Source organism: Stegodyphus dumicola, chromosome 4 (assembly GCF_044657685.1).
Source record: "Stegodyphus dumicola isolate Sdum_Otavi_A_Nest chromosome 4, ASM4465768v1".
NCBI classification, from domain to species: domain Eukaryota; kingdom Metazoa; phylum Arthropoda; class Arachnida; order Araneae; family Eresidae; genus Stegodyphus; species Stegodyphus dumicola.
The window spans coordinates 28,005,259-28,033,155 of record NC_140771.1 but is presented as its reverse complement, the minus strand read 5'-3'; the positions used below and the strand labels follow the sequence as shown (position 1 = coordinate 28,033,155).

Sequence of the window (27,897 nt, the reverse complement as noted above, 5' to 3'; positions counted from 1 at the left end):
TTTAGAGAAGTTAGCAGATGGAGTCATTCCACCAGAATAGTAGATTCATCTTTTGGTCAGTTGCGATGGAACTGCTGCGGTTGAGGGCTGTTTTGCTTAGTGATGGTTGTAGTCGATCCTCGTGCAATTCTCGAGCGACGTGAAATTCGAATAATTAATAATCATGGTTTGTTCGTATGTACAGTCCTTGCTTCTCTAAGCTTCTGCGTTACGTTCATTTTGGGGGCATGAAACATTTTGGAATACAGGCATCATTAATTGTTGCTTGGTGGGGAGAAATTGAGCCGTTCAGATCCATTACATCGTCTGTGCAGTCTGCAGGGCACCCCATTGACCGTCGAACAAAAAGCTCTTCCACGGCGGCTGTCGTGATAAATGTTCTGGCTTTTCTGCGCAACCGCGAATTTCACCACAAAGTTACATCGTCTCTATTAATAGCCACAATCGCTTCATCTCATTATCTTGGAGAAGAGTGTTCAGGTTTAAGATGGACGATTCTTTTCTCCTAGTTAAGGTGCTGCTTGCTTGTATGAAGGGAGATTCATTTGTATCTTTTATCTTTGGTAATTTCGGTCGATGTGCGATATCGCTCAATCAAGTTGCCTAAATGCTATTATCAATCAGAAAACTCTAAAGCGGCGTTCATACTTTTATAGATGACTTAAGCAGAACTTTAATAGGTAACGAGACCTTACCACAACATTAAACATGACTTCTAAAATGTTTAACTTAAAAAATACTAAGGTGTCAACTATAAATCAAGTCCTATCAAACAGACTGAAGTCAATCCGTCCGTTATGTTGTTCTCACCTTCTGTGAATCTTTGTGCTTCGTTGTCCACGTTAGGCTTATAAAAACGCCGCGTTTAACAAAGAGTTTTGAAAACTTTCTCTGTTTCCTTTCTTATTGTATTGAAGTAATGAGCTGGCTAACCTTTGATGTTAATAACATCGAATTATTTCATGGCAAATAACTATGGAAATAAAATGGAGGTTTGTAACCTGCCTTTGGAATATGCGTGGTTGTAACTTTGATAGAATTAAGTGCTCGCAACGTTATCCTTCCTTGACTGACTGTAGCTTATCCCCAGATTTTTTTTGACATTGTGAAATTAAATATGGTGCTTAGTAACATCGACATATTGCATCATTGTGGTGAAAAATTAACGCCTTTTTATTTATTTAATTATTTTTAGCAGTTGCTGCAATGAAAAATGCTTTTAAACCCTAGAAAGCTTCATCTGATTCCATATCTTTAGTAAAATGAAAATAAAAATCTCTAATTTTCGTTTTTCTTCTACAGGCACAGCGTTTTTCTTAAGCCTAACAGACGCCGAGTTCGAACATAGCTTTATATAATATTTTAACGGTTACTGCTAACATGGTAAATATTTCCATATCAAAGTAAAATGTCGGTGTGACTTTCGGTATAAATTCGTTTACTGAAAGGCAAATCGCAGCTCCGTTATCGCTTCTTGTGACGTATTTTTTTTTTCTTGCCTCGTTAGTACTTCAGGAAATCATCATATCATAAACACATCTAGAAAAAATATATTTTTCTTTAAGAAAGATCAAAAAATTTTTGAGCGAGTGAGGAAATGATTCCTGTTCTGCTGATGCTTAGTTATTTATTTCGATAGACACATGCCTTGGGAAGATTGTTGTAATAGGAGATCTTCGTGTTGCTTCTGAGCAGAGTGTATATGTAATAGCTTGATGAGGTGAACCTACCTACCTTTGGGTGCTATAAAGAAGGCATCATCAGTTAATTTTCCGAGTGTGTCCTTGGAAGAATCCCAAGTGTAGTCTTGGCTGGATTGTTATTTCCTCGGGACATATTCCATCGAGGAGTATGAAAGAAATAACTCTGCTTCCAGAAACAAGTTTGAAGGTCTTGGTTATTTGATTCATTCTCTTGAACTTTTATTTAGTTGTTGCACTTGTTTCGCTAAATCGTGGGGCACAAAAAAGGTAGTATTTAAAACAATGCAAATTTTAGCATTAGAATCACTTGAGTTCTTTTAGAAAAACTTGCGCGCATTTCGGTGTAAAAAGACGCTGATCCTTCATGCTTCTTTGAAAATATAATAATAATAAATCTCTTAACATATCATTGAAATCCCTAATAAAGAAGGAAAATAGTAACATTTTATGTTAAAAAAAATTAAGCGGAAAGAGGTTACAGTATATAATTTAAAATTTCAGTTCACTTTTCTGTTAAAATTGATTGATTTTGTTGAATTGGTATATTTTCAAATTAATCTAATCTTTTTTAAATAAAAAGGATTGAACAAAATTGGAGAAAAAACTGTTTAATTTCTTGAATGTTCTTTTGTGCGAAACTCTCTTTGGGCTTCTTCTCTTAATTCTTTTAGTTAGCTTTCTCTTTGTTCGACCCATGGTTAAATCATGTGGACGAAGAATATTATAGATACTTGTGTTTGTAACTAATAGAGATGTTTTCTTTGTTATTTATTCGGTTATTAAAAACAGCAAACAAAAGTTATCTGTTTTAAGAAGATGTCTTTATATTGTATAAATTTTGCAGTTAGCGAGAGTTTCGATTTCACTTTTCAGTCAGTTTCGATATTTGAACGTAAATCGAATTGCTGGTATTTTCGATTTTATCCACTTGACCTCTGGAAAGCGTTTTTAGCCAGAGAACAGACATCTTGCTTTTGGTATAGTGTAGCGCTGATATTAAATTTTATTACATTGTAAGGAATTAAAGTCATTTCTCCTATGCACCTTTATAATATAGGGTTGATCAGCCCATTTAGCTAGCAAACTGACGATATCGGATTTTGATTTCAACCAAAAGCATGGTTGTTTTCCGATTCATTTCTGGAAGTAACCTGATGACTTCACCAGGTTCATCTTTCCTGTTCTAAGAAACAGTGGAAGGGTTATCTCTTAAGCCATATATATAAAGCTTTTAGACAATTTAGTATCAAAATAATATAGGCAAAGAACATTTAGTTATAATATTATTATGTAAAATGAAGTGGGTTAAATATTATTAAGAAACTAATGTTGATTTTAGTAACCCCCTCCAACCCATACACAAAAAGGAGAGATATTTCGAGTAAATTTAATGCTGTTCCAACTGGATCATTAATAAAACATTACTTAACATTAACAGAGACTACATACAGCATATAATTTGTCTTGATAGCACCCCGATAGTTATGCCGCGTCTAATGTGGAAAAAGAAGAAAATAAAAGTCTTTTTGTCTCATTTTTCAGTTATTGGCGGGAGGAAAAAAATATTCCATTATGGGACTGGGATTTTTCAACAAAGAGTAAATACCTCCGTGACTGTAATTCCATTATACTAGAAAAGATAGTTTTCTAATAGGGTGGCGATTGGACGTGATGTCGTTCTGCAAGGAGTCTTGGGAAATCTTCAAAGAGCTTTCGAAAATCTTTAGAACATAAGGACGTTCCCCCCTCTCTCTTTCAATAATCAAATCAATAATAAAATAAATGTCAAATCTTTGGTAAAATATAGCCCAAAATGAAACTGAGTGGAATTTATGGATCGCAGACACCTGCGGTTTTTTGGAATAATTGGATGTAGCAACGTTGTTGTGCATTACCTGCCATTTGCGAAAACCATGTAGTTAATGGACTGGATGAAGGAAGGGGAACGCAAGCATTAAGGAGGGTGATGGGCAAAATATACCTTTATCCGAAAATAGCGGATAATTAGAAAAGAAACCGACCATCGACAAGCCGAAAGGATGTGAGGGTCTTTAGATCGAGACGCAGTCATTGATTAGTCGGTGCTTGTGGGGTTCTTTTCCCCGTTTTGCTGGCTGTACTTTTCTTCACCGCGGTGATTATGTTGGTGGTGGCGTTGGGCCAGGTGACAATGGCAGAAGTGCAACGAAGAGCTTTCTAGCGTTACAAATTAGGAGGAAAGTGGTATTTCTTTCTGAACTTTTAACGCACTATCGCGTTTTGTTCAAAAAATATTTTGCTTGGAAACATGAATGTAATTGAGAATGGGTGGATGCGTGCTACGATTATCTGCCGCTTGCAGAATTCTTAAACTTTTTTAGTTATATATCTGCCTCAGAAGAAAAATGTTTTTGGTAATTGTGAATGTAAGGTTGGATTCGATGGAAGGAAACACACTTGGGAGCTCATGAATGCGCTCTTTTATTTTGCATTATCTTTTATGCATTTAAGAAGGTGCATTGCCTTTTATATGCAATCATTTCACCGAATGTACTGTTGTTAAGCCCATGATGGTATATTTTAACTAATTATGTGTATTTTATTTTGCTTTATTATTTCCGTTTCTAATTTTCGTTCGGCTTCTTAGCTCCAGAACTATGTAAATTTGATGGGCATAAAAGAAGATACATAATACTTTTAAACTACAGCAGTTAAAAACAGCTGTGAACTTAAGTACACGCAACCGGTTTGTATCTTCTGGCATATTTTAGCTATTCGAGCTTTAATAATGTGAATGGTTATTGTATCCTTCCCAACTTCCTGCTTTTCCGAGTTTCAGAATTAGTAATTAATCCATTTGATAAGATTCAATATTTTTCTTTTGGAAATTTTTGAGATTTTTTTCTGAAGAGTTATTTAAATATATATATGTATGTATGAATGTTATAAAAAAGGACATCGCAATATCGATGGTGTAGAACGTAGATATCATAGAACGCAGAATGTTGAACCCATAATGAACAAGAATTTTGATTGCTTAGAATGTTGATCCATAATGAAAAGGAATCTGGCAGAGACAGATTAAATCCTCATTTTTATTTTAGTAAACATGCTTCGGCCACAGTTTGATACACTAATTGTGCCTGTTTTAAAATATTTATATTTTTGACAGCTTTGCGGTAAGAAGAGAGCAGTAGGCTGCAGTCTAGTTAGGCCGAAGGGTAGAAACAAGTGCGTTGTGTTCAGTAGGAAACCTGAATTCAAACTGAGTTAGTTTTGATTCTCAATGCATTTTGATTGGATAATTAATACTGCTGTTAAATTATTATCGGCTGTTTGTGTTTCAGTTCCATGCACCTCATCAGCATTATGCAAGAGTTATGTGACATGCATTAGTCGCGACGCAGTGCAAAAGGTTATTACTATTTGTAGAATACAGGGGAAAATTAATTTACTCTGCTTAATTATAATTTATCTTTTGCATATTTTTTTATTTTTCTTACATATCTTATATATATAAGATAAAAAATATAAAAATCAGCTTTATCATTTAATTTAAAAGTAGCCTCTTAATTCCTCAGTTTTAATTTGGGTATTTCCTCTTTGTATTCTTAAAATAGTAATAACTTTTCTGGGCTGCATCATTTCTAGATCAGTCTATGTCACATGGCTTGCGTAAAGCTGATGACGTAGCTAATTCGGAACCTGAACTCAGAACTTTGAGAGCTGAAACCTTCCTTTGAAAAAGCAACCTAAACCAGAACCTTCTCTAAGCTCTCATTTTGGATAATTGCGCACTTAAGCTTCTGCCTCTCTTGCAGTTAAGGCACTATTTCGTAACAATATCAAAAATGTTAATATTCTTGAATAGGCACGATTAGAGGGCAAAGTAAATCGTGGCTGCAAATGCCAATTGAAATAAAGTTGATTAATTTATCTTACGCGGCTGCGAATTTCCTCTTCGGTATGAATCTACATTCTTACGCCGTCAACATTACTTCGTCTTTTTCATCACATATATATAAATAATAGCTGCCAACCCTCCCATTTTTTTCATCACATATCCCGCAGAAGTTTATAAATAAAAAGTAAGTAAAATGCTTGTTTATAATTAAAAGCATTTGCAGTTGACAGAAGTTTGCCTGTATCCATTTTCTTACCTATATGCCATCGTTTACAAATTTTTTATAATTTTTAGGTGAACTATTCCGATTTTGCAATCTTAATGAAAAATTCGTTTTTGACGAATTTTAGCATTTTTTGTAAGCGCAAAATTGTTCCAGCTTGGCTGTTTGTTTCAAAATGCGTGTTTAAAGCTCATACTTATGGCAGGTGTTCGCATTACCATTTGAATTTGCCGGTTTTGCTATATTAAAAATATATTTCCTCTTTTTTGGAATATGAATAAATTCTTCAGTTGTGCTCTCTGAAAATTACTCTATATATATTGCAGTAGTTTAATATTAAATGTGTTTTAGTGAAAAATAGAACTGTCATCATTTCTTACTAGCCTTAAGCAACACCTCAAAACTACATATAGTTAACTTTCTATGTAATAATAGACGTATTATTTTTGCGCATCAGCCGTAAACTTCTGTTCTCCATTATGATTGTTTCGGAGATTGGATTTTCATTCACTTCCCATGGTTTACTTTTAAGAGCAAACTTCTTATAGAGATAATTCTTGGATAAACTCCAGGAATTCTCCGTCCCGCCGCAGCCCTCTTCTCCTTCGGTGCAACGTATATCTATGCATTTGCTGGGACGAATACCGGGAGCCATCAGAGAAATCCGCGGCTGGAAAAAGTAAATATGCATTACGCAAACAAAACCGATTCCAAAGAATAACGAAGGTTCTTCATTTCGAATTCTTTCGCCTTTCTTCTTTGTTCGAACGGAGGATTTTTCGTGAGGGGGGGAAATCCTACTTTTAAATGTGGGAGGCTGATATAAAAAGTGCAACTGAGTTAAAAGAAAAGGGGAAAAAAAAAAAAAAAACTCGAGAAAATGAAAATAAGAAAAAACTCGGAAGTTTTGTGTCAGCATCTGTTTGGGTGTGAGAGTAAATCTGAGGAAACGAGGTGGGTTCGAACTCATTTGCTTGCCATTTCCTCGAGTCCCCCCTTTCTCCACCAAATTCAGGTCTACCCTCCATTTTTTTCCTTTAAATCATTTTTGGATTTTTCCTATTTTTGAACTTCATAAGATTGTCATTTCCGCTGAACTACTCCCCCCCCCTTTTTTTAAAAACTCTTGTAAACTTTTATACTTAGTGATAAAAAGACTGCATTTCTTCCTCCCCCTTCCTCATTTCATTCATAACATCTTCTTTTGACAAATATATCGGATTTGTTCTGTTAGATTATTTTTACGCTTTAGTCAGCCGAATGAGGTTTTCGCGAAAGAGGGTGGAGTTTTATATGATTTGTACAGCAACACAGATTTCACTTGGGTGTTAACTTCCGTGCCTGCATGTAAAAGTTTTTTTTTTTTTTTTCTCCGGGGGGTATATCGATGTGCAAAAAATATGTCAGTTCCACATCCCACCCCCGTAGATAATTCTATACCATTGCTAATTATTAAAGTTTATTTTAATTAACATCAGAAGTTGTGATTTTTATGTAACAGAATTAATATGTTGGAATGTAAATGGATACTTTCTGCGTCAAATTATAACGCACCTAAGTGTGTTCGGAATAGTGCTATTTCACGAGGAATTGAATATTGTTTAAGTCTGGGGATTTTATTATGTCTTGGCTTGTCATTTTCATTTCAGTTGAGAAATATCTCGAATTATTTATTTATACGATACGAAATTTATTTAATTATTGTATGTGTCTTTTAATCTTCTGTGATACTGTATCTCTCTTTCTCATTGGCATTAAAAAATTCGTTCTGACTTATGTATTAAGCACAAGCTGAGCAACTTTCGCTTCCCTTTTACACTCGTCTGTGCTATTTAATGATGCTTAATTAAACATTTTAAAAATTAATTAATATTCTTTTTACTTTACATTTTCAAAAGTGATTTCATTAAAATCTGTTTAGTAACTTTTAATGCTATAAGCGTTAGGGCTTTTATGCCCGGGCAAAAAGTCCTGGTGTTCCAATTACGGTTAAACCACTGAGAGAGGAGTCTTCCCCACTTTTTGCAGGGAGAGACTGTATGCTTTTCCCCCGTTTCCCTAACTGCCTTATTTATACTGTAAACTACTGGTCGTAAGAAATTTTAATTTTCTCGTGCTTATTGTAAGCGAAATTATTTTAACATTTAGTGCTATCTTTTAGATATTCTTCATAACAATATTCTTATCATACGTGAAGTAATGTGAAGTAAAATATACTGATGCAGTAATTCCAAGTTTAAACTGTTGAAATGGAAGCGGTAAGAAAAGCTAGTGAAGAAACACAAGAAATCATTACCGAGCCTGTGCAAGCAACCTCTGATGCCGTTTTCTGACAACACGCTCATCAGCTGTCCGGGATCTCAATAGCTTATCTGTTTTTTTTGGGGGGGGGATGTTTAATATATTTTCAAAAGAATCAAAATTAATGACAAGCGATAAGCATGAAGCATTTTACCCGTTATTCCGAAGTAGAATATTATTTAATTTCAAAATAATGTGAAAAATAAGAAGCTATTTATTTTGCTGTCCTTATGGTCTTTTTGAGATGAAATGTTTTTACTAATTACTTTAATGGTATTCATAAGATGAAAAAAAAAATGTTTTATTATGGTAAAATCATACTGACTTTCTCTCTTTATTTAATTTTCATGAATTTATCGCAGTATTTTAACCATTATTGTACTCGTTAATCTTCGTATTAAAATTCAAATTCATGTCGTCAAGACGATCACCTCCTTAAGATGACCACCTCTGAAGATTACCATTATGTCTGCGAACTTAAACACATTATGGTATGAAGATTTTCATCTCTGAAGTAAAAGCATTGTTTTTCGCGAGTAGTCAGACAATAAAAGTGTATTCATGTTTAAAATTTGCGCATATAGAACTTGGGTAATGAGTATTTAATTTACTGCTTGTTTTGTAGATGTTTGACTTTGCTGTATTTCAAAAACTCCGCAAAGAGCAGTGCTTTAATTTAAATAGCGGTACACTGTTAGTTCATAGTGAATAAAATGTTATATTTTGGATTTTGGGCTTGTTGTATTCGTTAATGCTGAAATTAAAATACGAGGAAGATGGATCGTATGCTGTTTGAGAAGGTTAAACAAGTCTTCAATATGGCAATTAGGTTTAACCTTACTTCCAAACTGTGAACAAATGTTATATGTTACGTATGTTCGCAGAATAGGATACTCACTAACTTCATATTCCCCTTTCTTTTTTGTCTTTTATAAACCGAGCAGTTCGCAAGTCAAGCAGCTCATGTTGTCGCTGTTGATGTTCGCGAACAGTATGCTAACGAGACGTTGGAAGGCAGTACATCATCGATGGCCATCGAACCTCTAATGTTACGGAATGTTGGGAGGAGAGCAGAGGGGGGAAAAAGCGCATTCGTTATATCTTTTTTTCTAACGTAGTGCTTGTAAGAATATATAAAGAAGTGAAGAAGGAAGACACAAGTTTACTGCATGGTTTGATGCATAAAATTTTCTTGTTAGCTTGTTCTGAGGAGGATCTGGTGCTGCTGTAAATAGCATTTATTCGTGAAAAATTCCTCCTTCCGCGTAGGCGAATTGAGGAAAAGAAATGAATTCTTTTTTATTGGGAAAGGGGAGGAAGGGATTGAAATATGTATATGTGGTTAGAGAGATGGGTTGCAAATACTGTGTGCTGAAGACGCGCTAAGCATTTTTATATTGGGCGGAAATTGCGCTACTTCTTTTGAAAGGGTAATATGGCTTATGGGTTTTAATATAAAAAGGATGGCAGTTTAATGATATGCAACAGCCTAGCTTTGGAGCTTATTTGCATTTTCTTCTCTTTCCTCCTTTTCTTTTGCGGTAAATTATGCGACCTACGAATCCTGCCGTGGTCTTACGCGTTTTAGAGCAGCAAATAACTGGCATCGCATCAAGGAAATGTGGTGAATTTTCCTTTAAAAAGTCTAGTGTCTTCTAGTTTTTGCCAGTGGGCTTTAAAAGAGGACTTCCGTCTACATCGAAATGTTGTCATATGAAGGTTTTCTTACTGTGATCATATTTGCTATTCGGATGCGGCTTAGTTTTTAAAGCATCTGAAGAGTTGTATTTTGTTTGCGAAAAAAATCGTGGGCTTAGTTTTTAAAGCATCTGAAGAGTTGTATTTTGTTTGCGAAAAAAATCGTGTTTGTCATACGTAAACATTTCAGTCAGAAAGCATAAGGATTTTGATTTATTTTCGGTATTATAAAAATACTTTTCTCATTGTAGACTAATTTAATCTTTTAAAAAGCACTCTACCTCGATTCTTAATCGCATTTTTTGTATCTATTTATACCTTGAGTAGTATGGTAAATAAAATGGGTTTCTAACCAGTTCCAAAATTTCAGGAGTAAACAGAGGAATGGAAAAAAAAAATTTTTTTTTTTTTTTTTTTTTTTTTTTTTTTTTTTTTATATATTTCTCTCTTTCCCTTTTTTTTTTTTTTAAATTTTGTTTAAGTAATAAGTACACCAACTAGAAAATTAAACTATCGAAAAGAAAAGAAAACTCGCTAGCGTACTCGAGGAAAAAAATAAAAGCAAATAAGTAAAGAAAATTTTTAAAGAAATTAAATGGTAGGGAGGAGGAGAAAAGAAATGCGCCGTCTACCAAAAGGCTAATGGAAGGGGGGGGAACCAGTGTAGTGAAACTTATCATCGTAGCACAAAGCTTCTTCTGTTATGAAATGACATTCCGAGACCAGTGTAACATGATATCCCCGCGTTTGCTTTATCTGTTTTTAAAAAAGAATCATTTCGTATGTTTAAGGAGTGAAACTAGAATGAGAAAGCCAGAGGATTTCTAGATAACTAATTGATTTCAAATTTAGACCCTTTAAGTATTAGCAGCTTTAGATCAAATTTTGATTTTGTTCGAATGTTGCTGAATTTACAGTTTTTGTGCTATACATTGCAGTTAGAAGTTTGATCGTAAGTTGAAGCTAAAATTAAATTTTAATTATTGCTATTTAATTATTTTAAATTTCATACACTAGTACCTAACGCCTTTGTCTTTAATGACTTTTGTTGTTTTTTATCTTTATTATTTTGGCTTTGTTAACTTTTTTGTTATTTTGGCTTTGATGGTTTTCTAAATGTTTTTATTAGATTAATTGCGTTTTTATATTCTTCATATAGTTGATTAAACTCTCTGTCCTCGGTGATATACTCGAAGGATGGAGTTTTCGGGCGTTTGATTAGCATGAATCTGTAAGCTGTTATTCGTGTATGTAAAGAAAAACCTGTTTGTCAAGCTGTAACTTGAGTAATCTATATTTTAGAGGTTTTAGTATTACGTCATTCCCCTGGGAATACTGAAAATTAATTCTTCTCTGGAGATCTGGAGACGGAGTCTCTCGAGGTCTAATTGAATCCGTCTCTTGATCGGATTCCGAATTAGGCCTAACGGATATTTCCTTTCAAACTTAAATTCCTCTTTCATCACTAACAAATATCTGACGGTTTCTTGTATTGATTTCTCCCTTGCCTCTGGAGAGATGTTTTATCGTAGATGAGTGCTTCTTACCCCCTCTCTTCCCCTTCTTCTTTACTTGGAATAGAAAAAGTTTTACGAATCGTGAATTCTCTCTCCAAATGCCTGCTGCTACAAATGCCTTTAACTTGGTCTTTTCCAAAATTTTTTCTCTGGCGTTACCTTGTGCTATACCGTGCATCCACGTGCTTTTTTTTTTTTTTTTTTTTTCGTTTATTTTTCGTGCGCCATGATAGATTCTTTGGATGCTGCCATTTGATATGGCATAACATTTTAATTTATTTACAGCTTCTAAAATCTCGAGCCATTCGAAAACAATAAATGCACTTTTAAATTTTTATTTATTTATTTATTTATTGTAATGTTTTGATTCGAACAATTTAAAATATATTTAATTTACGGGATGTGCATTAGGTAATTTAGAACATTTACTGTGCGTTCGGTTTTTAACTAAGACTGTAAATGTTTTCGCTATGCTGTTAATAACGCTTAAGTATTTTCTTGTCTTAAGGTTATAGTAGTATCGAGATGAGTTTTCGTACGTAGAAAAACACTGCCTATAAATTATATCTTAAAGATAATGTGCGACACAAAACTCGACGGTTCTGTAACTTATGAACAATAGCACAACTGTTAACCTATAGGCGCTAATAATTTATGATCTAACTACCGAGTGAAAAAGATCTGGAAAATATTTTGGCTTTCAAGTTTAAATCCCCCCTTCCTCGGCAAAATTTTGTGTATCACGGTTACCTATTGGTGCATAAAAAGTCTTTAAAAAGGGAAAAGCACTTCTTTAGAGGAGTAGTAATCTGTCTAGAATTAATGTAAGCTGCAATTCATATAGAAAGAGATTCATTATTTATGTCTTGTGCTAAACTGCAAGATGATGAATTTTAACTGAGCAGGTGATCTGAATCATTATATATATATATATATATATATATATAAACTTATTACGTGCTCCGCCATTAGGCACTACACGGAAAGGCAGGTATGCCCCGTGGAGGTCTTTTTTAGGGAAAATTTCTGGTATCCACGTGTCACATCGGAAAACCAATAAACCCGCATGCAACCAGCCCGTTCGCCTGGACTCGAACCGCTGACCGAACTACCATTGTTCACGGCTTTTACCGCTCGGCCGCTGGTGAGCCAGAATCAGTATTTTGTAAATTAAAACATGTCGCACTTGTGGGCTGAAGAGAAAGATTAAAGATTACTTACAGGCGGAAGATTTCCAGTATGTACCTGATTATATTTTCCCTCCTTTTTTCAGAGCTAAATCTACTAAAAGTTAACTGATACTGAAAAAATGCCTAGTGTCTTCGCACCTAACCGTCTGTTTTAAAAGATACTAAAGAATTACTAATAAGAACTTAGGAATTATTAACAGACTTTTAAAGACTTATAGTAAATAATTGTTATAACTAAAGAATTATTAATTTTATACTTCTTATAATTTAAGAATTAGCTCTTAAAAACTATTTATAATTTTCCGATTGTAATTTCTTGGGCTTCGTGTTTTTGAATACGTAGCAACAATTCGCAATTTCTAAGAAATTTTAGTAATATGCCATATAGTATTTAACGAATTTTTTGCTGAATCTTTTTATATTTTCGTCGCGAATACATTAAGCAAGCAGTGAAAGGAAAATTACACCCACGTAGTAATTTTTTTTCAGATAAAATTGCCACCGAAGAACTAGAATTAGAATATTTTAATAGTAAGTAATAAATAGTAGAGTTTTTAGTTATTTTACTAAAGTATTAGGACTAGAGTATTTAATAATACTCTTGCTTAACTGAGATTATCAGAAACTTCGAATCCGTTGAATTGTTGTGACGGAAGCCAAGAAGAAGTAAATGACCACGGAAATTTAGGCCAGGATTTAGATAATTTCTATAACCTTACATTGTGACTCGTTAATTCATTTGCCTTCGTGTTTTAATCGTTGAGGTATGTTAAAACTGCAATTTATATACGCACTACAATGGAAACGAGACTTTCCAAATGTGATCTTTCCTATTTTATAGACCAGCGGGGAGAGTAATGTTTCTGAATCAGGGACCTAATGCTTTCACCGAGAGTCAGTTCTCGTCCATGACAAAGACGCTTTGCACTTACACGAGTCGATTTGAGTTTCTCTCGGCATTAATCACCTGTTTTCTCTCTGCTTTCAACTCTCTTGATGTCTGCCGCAAACCTATTCATTCTCTGATGACTATTGTTGAAGGCTTTTGTTTCCATTGGAACCTTGACAAAGGGGTAGGGGATCTAGTTGGGGTGTGTCACGGAGGACGAATGGGTTGTTTTCAATCTTATTTGGTTTTAGAAAAAGTTAAAGACTGTTTTAATTTTTAGAGACTATTTATGTTTCAAATTTTTGACTTCATTTGAATATATACGAGAGTTTCCGAGAATGAAATGATGGGATTTCTTTAATTCTTTAAAATGTATATTATGTGAATGGATTGGATTGAAAGTGCCCTTATTTAATTCAGTCAGTTCAAAAAGATGAACTGAAGACGTTTACATTGGCAAGCGCTAATGGACCATAAGCGCACTTCGAATAATTGTCCATAAAGTGAAAGATCATTTTACGCTAGAGTAAATACTTTTACTACTAAAACGCCAGACGACATAGTGAACAGTAATTTTTGTGAATTAATTGTGCGTGATGACATATGCAAGACATTGTGGTTGCATTCCTGTACTACTGAATTGTTTTATTCAGTCGAAGTGCTGGACGTCATACTGTTGATGTAACGATTGAATATGGCGTAAAATGAACATCAGAAGGAAAAATTACAAACAATCTGAAAATTGGCGAACGTTACGTCCTATGACTTGTTATATACCCAATAAAAGTACATGCGCATATCTTATTGAGAACCTGAATTAAATAATAGCACTTTCGGTTTACTTCATATATTCAGCCATCCTACAAATTTCGCAACATTATTTAATTTAAAATGCTAAATGCAGTAAAAATGTATATACAATTTAAAACTCTGCATTTGTATTTGAATGTAATGTGTAAAAATTAAAATTAATTAATTCTCAGGATTAAGGAAAATTATGAATATAAAGAAGGATTAAACTAGCTATACAAAACTATTCAGTTACATTCCGTAGTAAGAAAAATAATTTAATCATTTGTATATTTTTATCAATAGTGTATATTTTATAATAATTTTACCATTAGTATATTTTTTGCGTTACCTTTTTCACGTATGACTGCCTTAAACCTAGAAGACATTCATTTGACCAGCATTTATGTCATACTAGCTTTACCCGCGGCTTCGCTCGCGTTGATGTCCTTAAATAAGTTTCAACTCCGCGTAAAATTTCAAAATAAAGAACATTCGAGCGCCTTAAAATGATAAAACAAAATTTTTTATGTAAAGAATAAAATGTAAAGAATATAAAATGTAAATGCAATTTTTCAAGCAACAATAACAAAAATATATAGCACGAATGAATAGATCTTTTAAAAAAATACGAAATAAAACATTAAATATATCACAAAAGTCGAAATGTTGATGATAGTTTCAAATCGCTATTAATTTTAAAATGATTTTCCACGTCTAAATCCGTGAACTTTGACTTTTCGCCAACCAACGGTCGACCGGATACCAGCTCCCCCTTTCCGTCGCTTTCGAGTCGCAGCCTGTCAACAAAGAGTTAACAATAGCAAGCGAAGTATTGTTTCATCTGTGATCAAGCTGGAAATAATTAAGCGAGTTACACCACCATTCTTCCTATCATTCAGAGAGCGGCACAAGTTCCTAAATTTCGAAAAATTTGGATAATTAGATCAAAAGTTTTCGCCAACCCAACGGTCGACCTTTTTATCACCAATTTATTGGACCCACACGGGAAGACTCAAGAAAAAATCCCTAATGTCGCTAGTGAGTCTCATTCAAATTAGCGTTTTCAGAGTTTTTAATTAATATTTCAGCTGATTAAAGTCGTACGAAAATGAGAATGATATCGATGGATTTCGACGAATTTTTGGAATCAGCGGATATGTGTTTCGAAATTCAACTGACCGCCGTTCCATTGATATTTGTGAAAGTATAAATTGGCGCGTAGCCAGATCTCTTTAATAGAGAAAAACCCAACAAAGTAAGTGAAAAATTTACTAGAAAAGTAGTTTTTAATTAATATGGGCTAATTAAAGTCATACGAAGACATTTTATAGCCTATAACTTTTTCTGATGTATCAAAAATATTTGTTGAAAATTTCATGATGATCGGTTCAGTAATTAAGGCGTGAAAGCGTAACAAACAAACAAACTCACATTTGCATTTATAATATTAGTAAGAATTGCTGTTAATTTTACTCATTCCTTTTGAAGACGCAGTTCAAGTAGATTTTTATTTTTACTGAAATTTTCTTTGAGAGTTACCACGAATGAGCGCGCAGATAAAAATGCGGAATACTCTTATTTCCATCTGCATTCAAATTCCGACGAGTGGGGAGTTGTATGGAAGTTTTTAAGGTTTTCCCCCGTATGTAACGTGAATGCAACCAAAGAAAGTTCTCCAGGAAAGCGTTTTTTCCCTTAGGCAGATAGCCCTCATATGCTTTGCCATAATCAGCTAATTAAAAGATTTCTTCAATTCTCCTCAGAAATGTTCCTTATATTTTTTGACTGATTTCATGTAAATTTTTCCTTGATAATTTTGCTTTAAAGGTCCGTTTTTGCTGGCAGTCTCACTTTTTAATTTTTAGTGACAGATGACTAATTATTTTTTTATTATTTACAAGAGCTAATTATTTTTTATTTTACTTTATATTGAATTAAACTATAACTGTGTGACGGAAAAGGTTGATATATATAGAGAATTTCAGTCATAAATCTTTGTGAAATGTGTAGCTCTAAATGTAGTTTTTGTAATGAGCCTGGACGCTCGAAGTCAGAAATATGCGTTTTTCACTTTGAATTGAATGAATATGTTAATACCAAAAGTTCAGACCTGAAAATATCAGTTTCAGTCCACTGTTTTAATAAAGGATTTTGCTTTAACTTTTATACTCACCTGGTTGTGCAGTTCTAGGATGATAAAACTTTAATAATTAATTATTTTATGCAGTAAACCGTTCCGGAAATGGCGCGAAATTGTAAAATTCTTTAGGTAACTGTAATTATTTCTCCATGATTAGCCTTTGATATATATTTTTAAAAAATTACTGCATAAAAAGTTTGATTAAAAATAGGAAAATCATTGCTAGTATCCCTTTTCAATAAACGTTCAAAAATTCCTTTGATCATACGTTTTTAGAGCAGAAGTGAAATCTTTTGAGCTATAAACTTCTTTCTGGAGATATGAATGGCAGAACTTTTAACTGCGTTTCTTGAGATCCAATCAGAACTGGAATTTCAATCAAACGTTCCTTCTTTCTTTGGCCTTTAAACGAAACACTTATACTTTTGAAGTATGCAGAAATGGATTTTTAGAAAACTGTTTGCTCGGGTAATTATTTCTCTGTGTAACATTATGGGAGTGGGAAGAAGAACGGTTATCGAAAATGAATGCGAGATGTTCAGGTCGTTACTTTTCTACGTGAAGATTTCCAACTAGAATGAAATTCACTGACGGTTTTTCTTCAAGGACCTTAAAAGTACCCACAAATCGATAAAGTTCAATTTTCTCTGTTATATCGTCAAGGTGATGCTTTGCAACTTAAAAATAGATTTTCTTTGCCAATGAATATATTTGTAACTAATGTTCTTTCAGAGTTTTCCCGAGTATAATATCTTAATGTACCCTTTCAAGTCGTTTTTACTTTTCCTTTATTTTCTGATATAAATTAATCGTACTCGTTCCTTCCAATGTACCTTATAGTAATTTCCAAATTTCGTGCGTTTTTATGCAGGGCGTTTCGAAAGCTGTGCATGAAAAAAATTGCGATTAAAAGGAAGAACTTCTTAACTTTTTTTACTAATATTCTTATTCTATTGTTGGGAAGTGCTTGAAAATCTCCGAATGAGTTTCATTTCGGAACTAGCTAGATCGAAATAAGTTATTTTATGTGAGGTTTCGAATTAAAGCAAATTGGTTATAACTTCTGTGTATTCTGTTCGGAATTTTCGTAGTTTTGAAATTATTCTAGTATTATGACAATTACACTCAAATCCAATTCATATTTACGTGCATAAAGTCATGATTTTCTTAGAAACTGATTTTATGATTTTGTGTCAAATGATACACAACATCATAACGCGTAAATAACGAGGAAAAAGTTAAAGAGAAATGCATATGTTAAAAAGATGTTGCATCAAATGATAAAAATGATAATAATGTGTTACAAAGAGAATTTAGGGGGGGGGGAATTTAGAAAGGCCTCTGAATTATGTGAGCTTCCCTGACTTGTACACATCCTATCTTGCCCTTATGCTAATAATAACACTGTTAACCAACCACATTTTGAGGAATAAAGTTTCATTCATCTAGCAATGCGGTTACATCTATAAAAAGAAAAATGTCTCTGTCGAACAGCTTTTCCAAGATAGTCCTGTAAATTCTCTGTAGGGTTAAGATTAGAATTTGCTGCCATGGTATTCGCTCAATGTCTTCACATTGAAGAAATTCGCCTGCAGGGTTTACTCCATTAGGATGAGCATTATTGTCAATTAAAAAAAAAAAAACAAATGCACGTCTGAAAAATTTTACACAAGGTATAAGACTTCGTCCTGATATCTCTGGTTGGTCACAGATTTGATTTTAAAACATGTAGGGAAGTACGTTCATCGATCATTATTCCTGCCCATACCAAACAAACGTGTGCATTACCAAAACGGAGACTTTCTATAATACTCGAAAGAAGATCGCATTTTCGGACACAAGTTCTTATGTAAGTCATATTTGGTCATGGTATGACAGACCAGCATGTTAAGTTTGGCAACGACCTTTTGAGACACTCTGTATACGTCTGACTATACTGGTTGTTAGTCTAAACTAAGAACACTAGATATGGGAAGCATGGGCATTCGGGGAAGAATATAGTTCTGTCATTTCTAGCAGCTGATCAGAAACAAGAATAGACAAAGAACATGTCAAGGACCAGTAGGAATAGATCTCGTTTTTAGGGTATGTAACGAGACTGCAAGTTGTCGGTAACCGAACCATACTCCCCTTTCTCTAGTTTGCAGTAAAAATAAGAATATATGCAAAGCTATAAATATATAAAATATATGTTTGGTTAATCATCGATGCCCTTTTTTGTTTTCATATGCTTTGAAACGCGTGTTCATTTTATATTTCATTGGTTGAGCACATATATGCAGCGCTATCGTAACATCGTGTGCGGCGTCTTTAAAGTAAGAAATGTAAAATTAAATGCATAAAATGCTATTTTAAATTGTAATTCCTCCCCCCCCCTCCCTACCAAGAAGTGTCCTTCCGTAATCGCTTTCTGCCAAACAATAACCACAAAAGCTCCCGCAAGCACAACACAAATAAAGACGGTCCTGCCCGCACTAAAAAAGGACGTTTATTTTTGGCCCGTGATAAAAGTACTACTCCACCCTGGTATAAATTGTGATACGAAAATTGGCTGAGGTTTCTTATCATTTAATGCAGTTTGTAGTAATAATGTTTTTGCTTCTGAAGCACAGGAAGCTGCGGCTCGAGGGAAGAGGGATTGACCTCGAAATCGTTAAAACATTATTCAAAATCTATTCCAATCTAAGGTTACTTTTTTACGTAATTTTAAAGACATTGATTTCGTTTCAGTAGCTGCATATGCTACTTAATCGGAAACTTTGAATTCGCGGGTCCGGCTTCAAGATTTTTCAGATAAGGCAGTGGAAATGATATGTACGATTGTTTAAACTCTGCATTTGATGTGTTGTTGAGAGCTTTGTGTTTATTCTTAATACGGTTATTACATATTTTAAATCTTTTTCTTTGTGCAGTGACCAAGTACATCCGAATCGGGATTGGTGACAAGAACGATAATCCACCATATTTCGAGCAGTCATTTTATGAAGCCGAAGTCAACGAAGACGAGGACATACAGCACACGGTCATCACTATCACAGCCAAGGACGAAGATCAATGTAAGTGTTTTTAATATCATACTCTCTTTCATATTGTGCAGTAAGAAATATCACATCTTAGGAGTAGTAGTAACGGAGGATATGGGCACCATCCCTCTACCATTACGGTTAATCGGTTCTGTCCACGTCCGTATCAGATCTTAGGAGTACAAGAACTGTAAGAAATGTTTTCATAGAAGAAAAGAAAAAAAAAATTGTTTAAAAACAGCGATTGCGATATATTATTATTTATGAAGGGCGACAGTATTTTTTATAGTGGAATGCTAAAAAAGGATACTTCACTAGTCTTGTTCCTGAACTTCAGTTTGAATAAGACTATTAATGGGGTATTATCACGAAATCCAGATCTGGATTAGCAATAGAATCCAGATCTGGATTCTGGCACTGGAGAGTGTATAAAATATCCAGATCTGGATATTTTATACACTCTCCAGTGCCAGAATGATTCGTCATTGGCGCATTTTAAATACCCGAATAGGTAGGTCATGCCTACTTACAAGTGAGCAAACAAGATCGGATATTGCTCAGTGAAAGTAGCCATGAATTAATTTGATGATGGTACTACCATGGAACAAAGGATCGCAATATTTCTTAATCTGTGAGATTCTTTTGAGCTTCCGTAAATACGTTATAGGTAGAACGAGTGCCTGTAGTACCAGCAATCTTAATGTAAGGGTTTCTGGGCTATAATTCGGGCTAACAGAGATTTCAACATTCTTCTGCATAGATATCTTGATAAGATTTGTAGTGAAAATGCTCTTGTTAGTAGAAACCTTTTGATCTGTTCGCACGGGACTACATGTCATAGGTCATTCCACGAGTTTTGACATTATTAAGTCTTTTGCCAGCATATTATCATTTTTGACATGTTAATAGAAGGCCTTTGCTTGCAGGTAAATGTAATAATTCAAACCGTTTGAATTTTAGTATGATCACTATACGTGAAGAGAGTTCGAGATGATAAAAATGTACAGGAATTTCGTGTGGGGAATTAAGGTTCTCTTGAGTAGTGGACAATTTTGGGTCATCTGCAAGTGTTGAAGTTTTTTAATTATATGCGCTGATTATCTGAGTAATTCTAATCAACCCGTTCATTGAACGTCAGCATTTAAAAGCTTAAAAGGAAAAGTTTCTAAACTGCGCTGATGTTATCGGACATGAATTTAATGAAGCAAACTGAAATTTGCCTTTCTTGTTTTCTGAATCGCCGTCCAGCGATAAAAAATGGTCATTTAAATACAAGATTATAGAACTTGTAAAGACACTGAGTTGATAGAAAGTCGTACGAGAGACCATGATTTAGAGAAGATAATGTTATTTGATGCGATATGCAAAAAATTTCTTTATTGTAAGCCACGGATAGAAAAATGATATAATCGTCAAAGCAGTGTATTGGAAGTAATCTGGCAGGTCTGAAGCTACACACTGATGAAAAACGAATGACTCTGAGTAACAGAAAGGGCGTGCTTTTTTTTTTTTTTTTCATCATAACAAAACAGAATCTCAGGTGACACGAAGCTGCTGCGAAAATTAAGGCATGTTGAATGGGAAATTGACTTAGTTTCCATATTCTCCTGAATTGGCACCATCAGAATATTCCCTTTCTGCAAAGTGTTTTGACTCAAACATAAATACGGTGCCACATCTACAAGCTACCCTCAACAGCGCGATCGAAAGAAACATTTTCCATAGTTTTTATTTTTTATTTTTATTTATTATCTGATTGCCTTATGAAAAACAGTTCTTTGCAGAAATTGTACGAGGGGCAACGCTTCAGCTTCAGCTAAAACTGGAATCCTTTAGTGGTAAGCAACTGACAAGTTCGTTTCTCGAAAAAGTTTCTTCCAGCTTCACGTATCGTTAAGATTTGATAACGTTATAATTTTTTTTTGGCGGGGTGTCTTTGCAGAAGAGAATTAAAACCTGTTTACGGAAAGTTCTGTCAAGAAGTTGTGTTAAAAAATGTGAGATATTCGGTCACATCCATGTGGTCTCTGTCAAAATTGAGCTGGTGCTTTACCCCTCATGCGTTTTTCCTAAATTAAATAATTCCAAACGGGAACAGAGTTTTTTATTTATTTATTAATGCTTGAAAAAGTGCTTCTGTTGTTGAGTTTTTATCGGGACATGGATTTGTAGAGTCAGTGTGGCTCTTTTAAAAATCCAAATTCATTATGATTCTGCAAATTGTTTATTATTTTGTTTATTTATGTGAAAGACTGTTTCTCCGTGTTTCAGAATGTCGAAGCAGAATAAAAGTTATAAAGACAGAAAATTATGCTTAAAACGTCTTTTCATGGTATTATAAATTTCAAAAATTAATGTTTTTATAAAAAAAATAATTGTATGAAAAGTAATATAATGAAATTTCGTCGTAGATCCTAATAAACAATTTTTTTTTCTTTTTATATCTTCATAAATAATAATAGTAATAATAAGGTAAATTTTTCTCTCCATTTAATCATCTCTTTTTCCCTCCTTTTCTTTTTCCATTTCTGTATGAAAAAGTAATAAAATAATTGATGGATTGTAAGAAAGGGCGCGTTTTTCGTTTTAAATTTCATTTCATTTTTGGCTGCAGCAGAGCATACTTCAGAAGAGGAAAAAGTCTTCACGTTATGGCTGGTTAGGATATTTTATTAATAGAGGCGGCTGCGATGCATTAATTTGATTAGTTTTTAAAATGGAGGCAGAAAAGCATTACTGGACTGAGGAACTTACTGCCGTTGTGCAGGCATATGCGTCACTAGTATTATAGCATGTGCGTCACTAGTATTATAGTGTAGTTTGTTGCTTTAAAATAGTCATCTCAATGTAACTTATTTATCTTTTAAGCTCTAACCATGGTAACTGCTGATGCTGCAAAGATCTGAATCTCCAAATTCGCTTTTCTTCCTTTACCTTCGTTAATGCTGGTAGTTAACGCCTACTAGCATTAAAAGTGTAGTCCTAAATACGTTAGAGAAAACCATTTCAGTGAAGGAATATGACACGTATTACAAACGGAAACAAGGAAGAGATCTGTGTCCATGGGATGCCTATTTAAAAAAAATTTAGGATAGGAATGAGGAAAATGAAAAATAACACTATTGAAACTATTACAAATTACAGTTGAAAATTTGTCGCTCGTGTATACCGGACGTAAAACCGCTCGTGTATACCGCTCGTGTATCGAACTCGTTCGAAAATAAATAATAATTCCTCATGAAATGGACTGTGACCAGAGTTGCCATATTTCGTTTTACGTCTTATTCATGATTGAAAAGTGTTGCGGAGTATGATAGTTATTCCTTCAACTTCATCATCTTTTGTTTTAATGGTCATATGGGCATCGTAAAACTCGGTTTGTCTTTTTAGGATTACGAGCCGTTCAAGCATCGTGATTAGTAGCCAAAAGTGTCGTAAAAACTTGTCCTTTCGGCAAAAGGACGTGCCCCAAGCATGATGGGAATGTATTGCGGAGAAGAGAAGATGGTTTCGTATTTATGGCAGCATTCATTTCGGCATATCGATCCCGGTTTTCCGTTGCCCCTGAATAAAAGATCACGCTTCTTAGCATGAATGTATAACTAGTAAAACAGCAGTGAACAGGCCTTCCTTTTATAAATTGAATTGGAATTTGATATTGAAATAGTCATGTCATTCCTTGCCGTGGATTGGATTCCAGTAAATACTAGATTCATTTTCGGTTATCGTTTCCAGAATCCATGTTTTTTTATGTGCGAGTGAATTTAGATCGGAGATCAGTAATGAATAATCTTCATGAGTGCTTCTTGCTGATTAGTATCAGTTTTAAAGTTTATCCAGTTTTAGAGAGATGAAGCTTATTACATCGTTAAAAAGCTTGTACTCTTACTCTTCGTTATGGCGAGGATATCGCATTTCAACTTAAGACATAAATGTGTTCGACTTTTTGTCGTGCTTGCAATCTTCCACGGCAGTGGTTACCATGGTTACGAGACTAGACATAAGAGAGAAAAGTGACTTTGAAGTGTTTATTTTAAAGTAACAAACTAACCGTATAATCCCTTTCCCGTGTAATGTATATAGGAAACTCATTCTGAGGTGTTCCAACGGTTTTTGGTTTTGCGTGAAAGTAGTCGTCCTAGAAAGGGATCTCCGCATAGATATTTTTTACGTTCGGAGATATACTGATAAAAAGCAGAGGTCATCGCTACGAGAAGGTTTCACTGTACCTTGTTTTTCCTTACTCAGTCGTCTACGAAAGCATCCCAATCCTTGTGCAGGTAGCCCTGATATACTTTGAATCTTTGCATCTTTAATTCCAAATTAGTAGTTGTATCCATGGCGTCATTAATTCAGTCCGAGAACTAAGGTACAGATTTTCTTTTCAAATGTCTTCAAACGTTTTTACGTAGAACTTTCTGGGGTTTGATGATTATGCTGATTCACTGTAACAACTTATATTTGAATTCTCAAAAGGGTGTCAAGACGATTTTGAAATTTTTGTTTCCACCGGTGGTACAAAAAAAATAGATTTTCTATTTGTTATAGGGCTAAACAGTGTTGTACGGAAAAGATCGCTTAAGACCAGTAGCTGTACCTGAAATAGGATTCCGGAAAATATGCTGACTGCAAGAATTTTTTAATTTTTTTCCCATGTATGAACGAATTTGAGTTTCTCTTAGAAGATCCTTCTCGTAGCTTTCCAGTCCCATTACGTAGGCAGTCCTAATAAGCTCTCCCATAATCAAGTAATCCAAATCCCTTTGTTATGGCTGAAATATCGAAAATTGCATTGCAGCTGTCATTAATATGGGTGTGATTAGCAGGCAGATACTCATATGTTAAATATAAAACTGGTTTCTGAAATCCGTTTTCAGTCAGTGCTTGTGTTGGTATGAAAGCCGGAGAGATGAAAAATTAACAACGCTTTCGCCCCGGGGATCGAACCGCGAGCCTCTGGAATACCGGCCCAGTGTGGAAAACACTACACCACGAAGGCTCGCTAAGAAGACGCGAGAAACACCTTATATAACGAAATATTTGTAATTGATTTCGCAAAGAATTCGCTTGTTTCAAAGCGCAGCATGTTTTATTGTTAACGACGTTTCATTTCGTAGTTAGTGAAATATTTGCAGTAAATATTGCAGAATATTTAGCATTGCCACGGAAGTAATTCCGCTGCCTTCGACAATGGGTGCCAAAGGAAAAGAAGACGCGTTTCTTTCTTGTTCTCTGAGTAGGGAAATATGTCGATTTCTCCAGAAATATGTTCAAAGAATCGCAACTATCATCCGCTATTTGTTCGGAACACAAAAGAAATAAGAACAAGGAAGCGCCACTCCCCCTGTTTGGAAGGAGGCAACTGAAGAGTTGGCTGGGTGTCCTCTGATATTGCGCTGGCCTGTTTCTCGTTGTTGTTCTCCGGAACGTCTCTCTTTAGTGGGAAAATAAATCTTTTGCAGAAGAACCCATAAATATTGCATGAGTTCTGTCGGACAAGTTCATAAATATTTTGACTCTAGACGACGGAGGAAATGTTTCTGCTGTGGGAGGACTAACTTAGCGCAGTATGATACGTAGAATAATTTGAATTTTTGTATATAAAGAGCTCAAAAATGGGCAGGGATAATTTCTTTCAGGCTTTCGGATGTGGACCGGAAATATTTTAGTATTACGCTACTCTCGTCACGTCCTATCGGCTCACACTGGACTAAAGATGCGGCTGATATATAGATACAAACCCCCTGGCGTTTTTTTTTTTTTTTTTTTTTTTTTTTTCCCGCGGGGGGACATCGTGCTCCAGTCACAGCCTGGTGCGTTTAAATAATCAGCCTCTCTTTCATTTTATTTAAAAAAAGGGGGAAAGAAACGAACGCTTTCAAGATTTTATATTACGCCTAAAAGTGCTTTTTTCTTTTTTTAACATTTAGCATGTTATCTTTATTTATTAAATATCATCTTCTTCGCACTTAAGCCATAAAATTCAATTCAACATCAGTGTTACAAAATATTTTAAAAGAGTATATCTGTAGAATTTCTGATGTAATCTCGCGCGCTGGAGACAAAAATGTTTTTTCCTTACAGTGTTGCCATTGCTCGCTTTGAAATCGTTGAGTTTGTTAATCAAAAATTAATCTTTTACAAACTATGAAATAAATAATAAAATAAATTCCAAATTCGGGCTTCCAGATGCTCATATTCGAGTGGAGGACTACATTATTCAAAATTTGATGTTCTAGGTGCCGTAGTCTTTTCGCGGTGCGAGAAACATACATACATTCATGCAGAGTCTTCATTATTTAATTTCTTTCAATATAATGCGGGGCTCTACTAATATTTGGTGGCAACAATTTGAAAAGTGAAACGCCGTTTATAGTGAACTAACGCAAAATGCCGAATTAAAATTAATTGCCCTCCTGAGCAAATTGCCACTTTGGGCTAAAAACAGACTTCACCATCTCCCCCCTTTTTTTTCTTTTCGTTTGCATACGTTTCTTACAGATTTCACACCGCTGAATCCAAATATAATATTTATTTTCCACCAAAAGCCATTAATTCTAAAGAAATGAAGTTCGTACCATGAAGTATCGCATAGAACCTTTTACTGTTTAAACTGTAACAAATGCTTTAATGGGTCCCCAGTTCGAGATTAAGCGCTGGAAATTCGTAAAAGCAGAAATCCGTTCGTACTTTCACCGTGTATTGTCTGTTAGCAGGTGGAAAGTAGCGTTGTCAAAAGGAGAAAATTTGAAAGTGCAACCGTCATAACCGCTTTTCAGAGGAATGGACCTTAACCGCTTTTTAGAGGAATGGACCTCGTTAATTGAATATGATAACGAGAATCTATTCCTCCCGACCACCTACCCATTTCTTGTACCGATCGAGCCAAAATGAAAGTCCTTCTTTGTAATTTGGTTATAGCTGACCAGCCAGAGGAAGAAAGAAAGAAAATCTCCTCTCATCTTTGGAGATGCATGTGATCATTAGCAGCTGAAAGGGAGATGGAAAATTAGATGTCGGCTGCATCTGTTTTTTTCTGTTGAGCGATAATGATGGAGTGGTGTTACGCCAGGAGGGCCGGAGTTTTGCTTACGTTGTCCTTGCTACGTATCCTTTCCCTGGTTTTGTTTTTCTTTGTATGTTTTCTTTTCTGTCGTAAGAAGTACAAGGAAAGGATTCTGGAATTGTCTGCGGCATGTATTTATTGAATGCTATCCTTCGTCTGTTATGCTTTCCTCTTTTTTTTTTTTTTTTTCCCCCCGATGTTTAACGGTTGCGATTTTGTCGTCTGTTTTGGAAAACTGTTTATAAGGAATCTGACTTTTAAACTGTTTGGAATATTGGAAATATTGGAAAGCGTTCTCGAATATTTAAATCTTTATTAGTTGCTGTTTTTTTTTAATTATTATTATTATATTATTAATTACCATTTGCTTGCCCAAGGAATTAAACTTCAGATCACAGTGTAAGTGCCCTGAAAAACATTTTGCCATTAAAAATGTAGTAAAAGTTGAAATTATAAATTTAATTTTAATTACAGCTTGTGAAGCGGAATTGAAAAGCCCCAGTAAAAAAATTGCTTCACCAGTGGCCTAGTGGTTAAGACCGCTGACTACTGGTAGTTCGACCTGGTTTGCGTTCGATCCCAGGGAACGGGCTGGGTTGGTGTTTGTGGTGTTCCCCATGTGTGACGTGAATACGAACCAGTTTCTCTCAGAAAGTCTTCCACAAAGGCATCTAGCCTTCGTGGTCTCTTCATATTTAACCTAAAAACTAGCCTAACCCGAAAACTTGTCTTTTTTTTTTTTTTTTTTAAATTTAAAGTATTAAAAACATTCATTTTGTAACTCTCACATGGGAAACAGCTCTTATATTAATTGAAGCAAAACTACGGATGTTAAAAATTATTAGCTGCTTTTGTTATAAATAAAATGTATTTAATTTTTAATCATTTACATGCATTATTAAACAAAGTAAAATAATCACATAAATTATTAAGAACTAGGTTTATTGCTTTTAAATCTCACAGTTTGTCAACCAATAACAGATTAATTAAATTTGAAAAAAAAAATTAAGAATTCAAGTTTTGCTGAAGTATGCAGCATTCTAAAAAATCTGCTACGGAAGATAGGGCATATTAGTAATTAAGTGTATTTTGAAGTATTTCAGTTAGATATCCTGTTAAAAAGAGATTTAAGCGTCTTTGCTGGTTGTATGACGCGGGTCTGAACCTCGACGAATAGACTGGCTGCATGGGTGTCTTCAGAGTTTTTCCGGTATCTAACGTAAATTTACCCTCTTAAAAGCTCTCCACGGAGGAGTCTCTTATTTAGGAAGATAGCTCTCCTGTGCTTTGAAATACTCAAATAAATAAATCAAACGTTAAGTAATTATAGACCATTTTAAATTGAGAAATGAATTAATATATATATATATATATATATATTATGCTTTGCACAGTAGTAATAATCTGAGAACTCAGAGAGTCCTCGTTTCCAAGAAGATAAATTAACTTCCGCATTGACTGCAGTCTCCAAA

At 34.5% G+C, this 27,897-nt stretch overlaps 1 protein-coding gene across 1 annotated transcript in view; it reads left to right on the top strand.

Annotated features, from left to right (window-relative positions):
* Positions 1 to 27,897, top strand: part of LOC118183739 (neural-cadherin-like) — a 544,211-nt gene that overhangs the window by 384,938 nt on the left and 131,376 nt on the right. Inside the window, exon 15 of the mRNA XM_035353337.2 lies at positions 19,249 to 19,392. Coding sequence (XP_035209228.1) covers positions 19,249 to 19,392 — 144 coding nt within the window. The remainder of the gene's footprint in view (positions 1 to 19,248; positions 19,393 to 27,897) is intronic.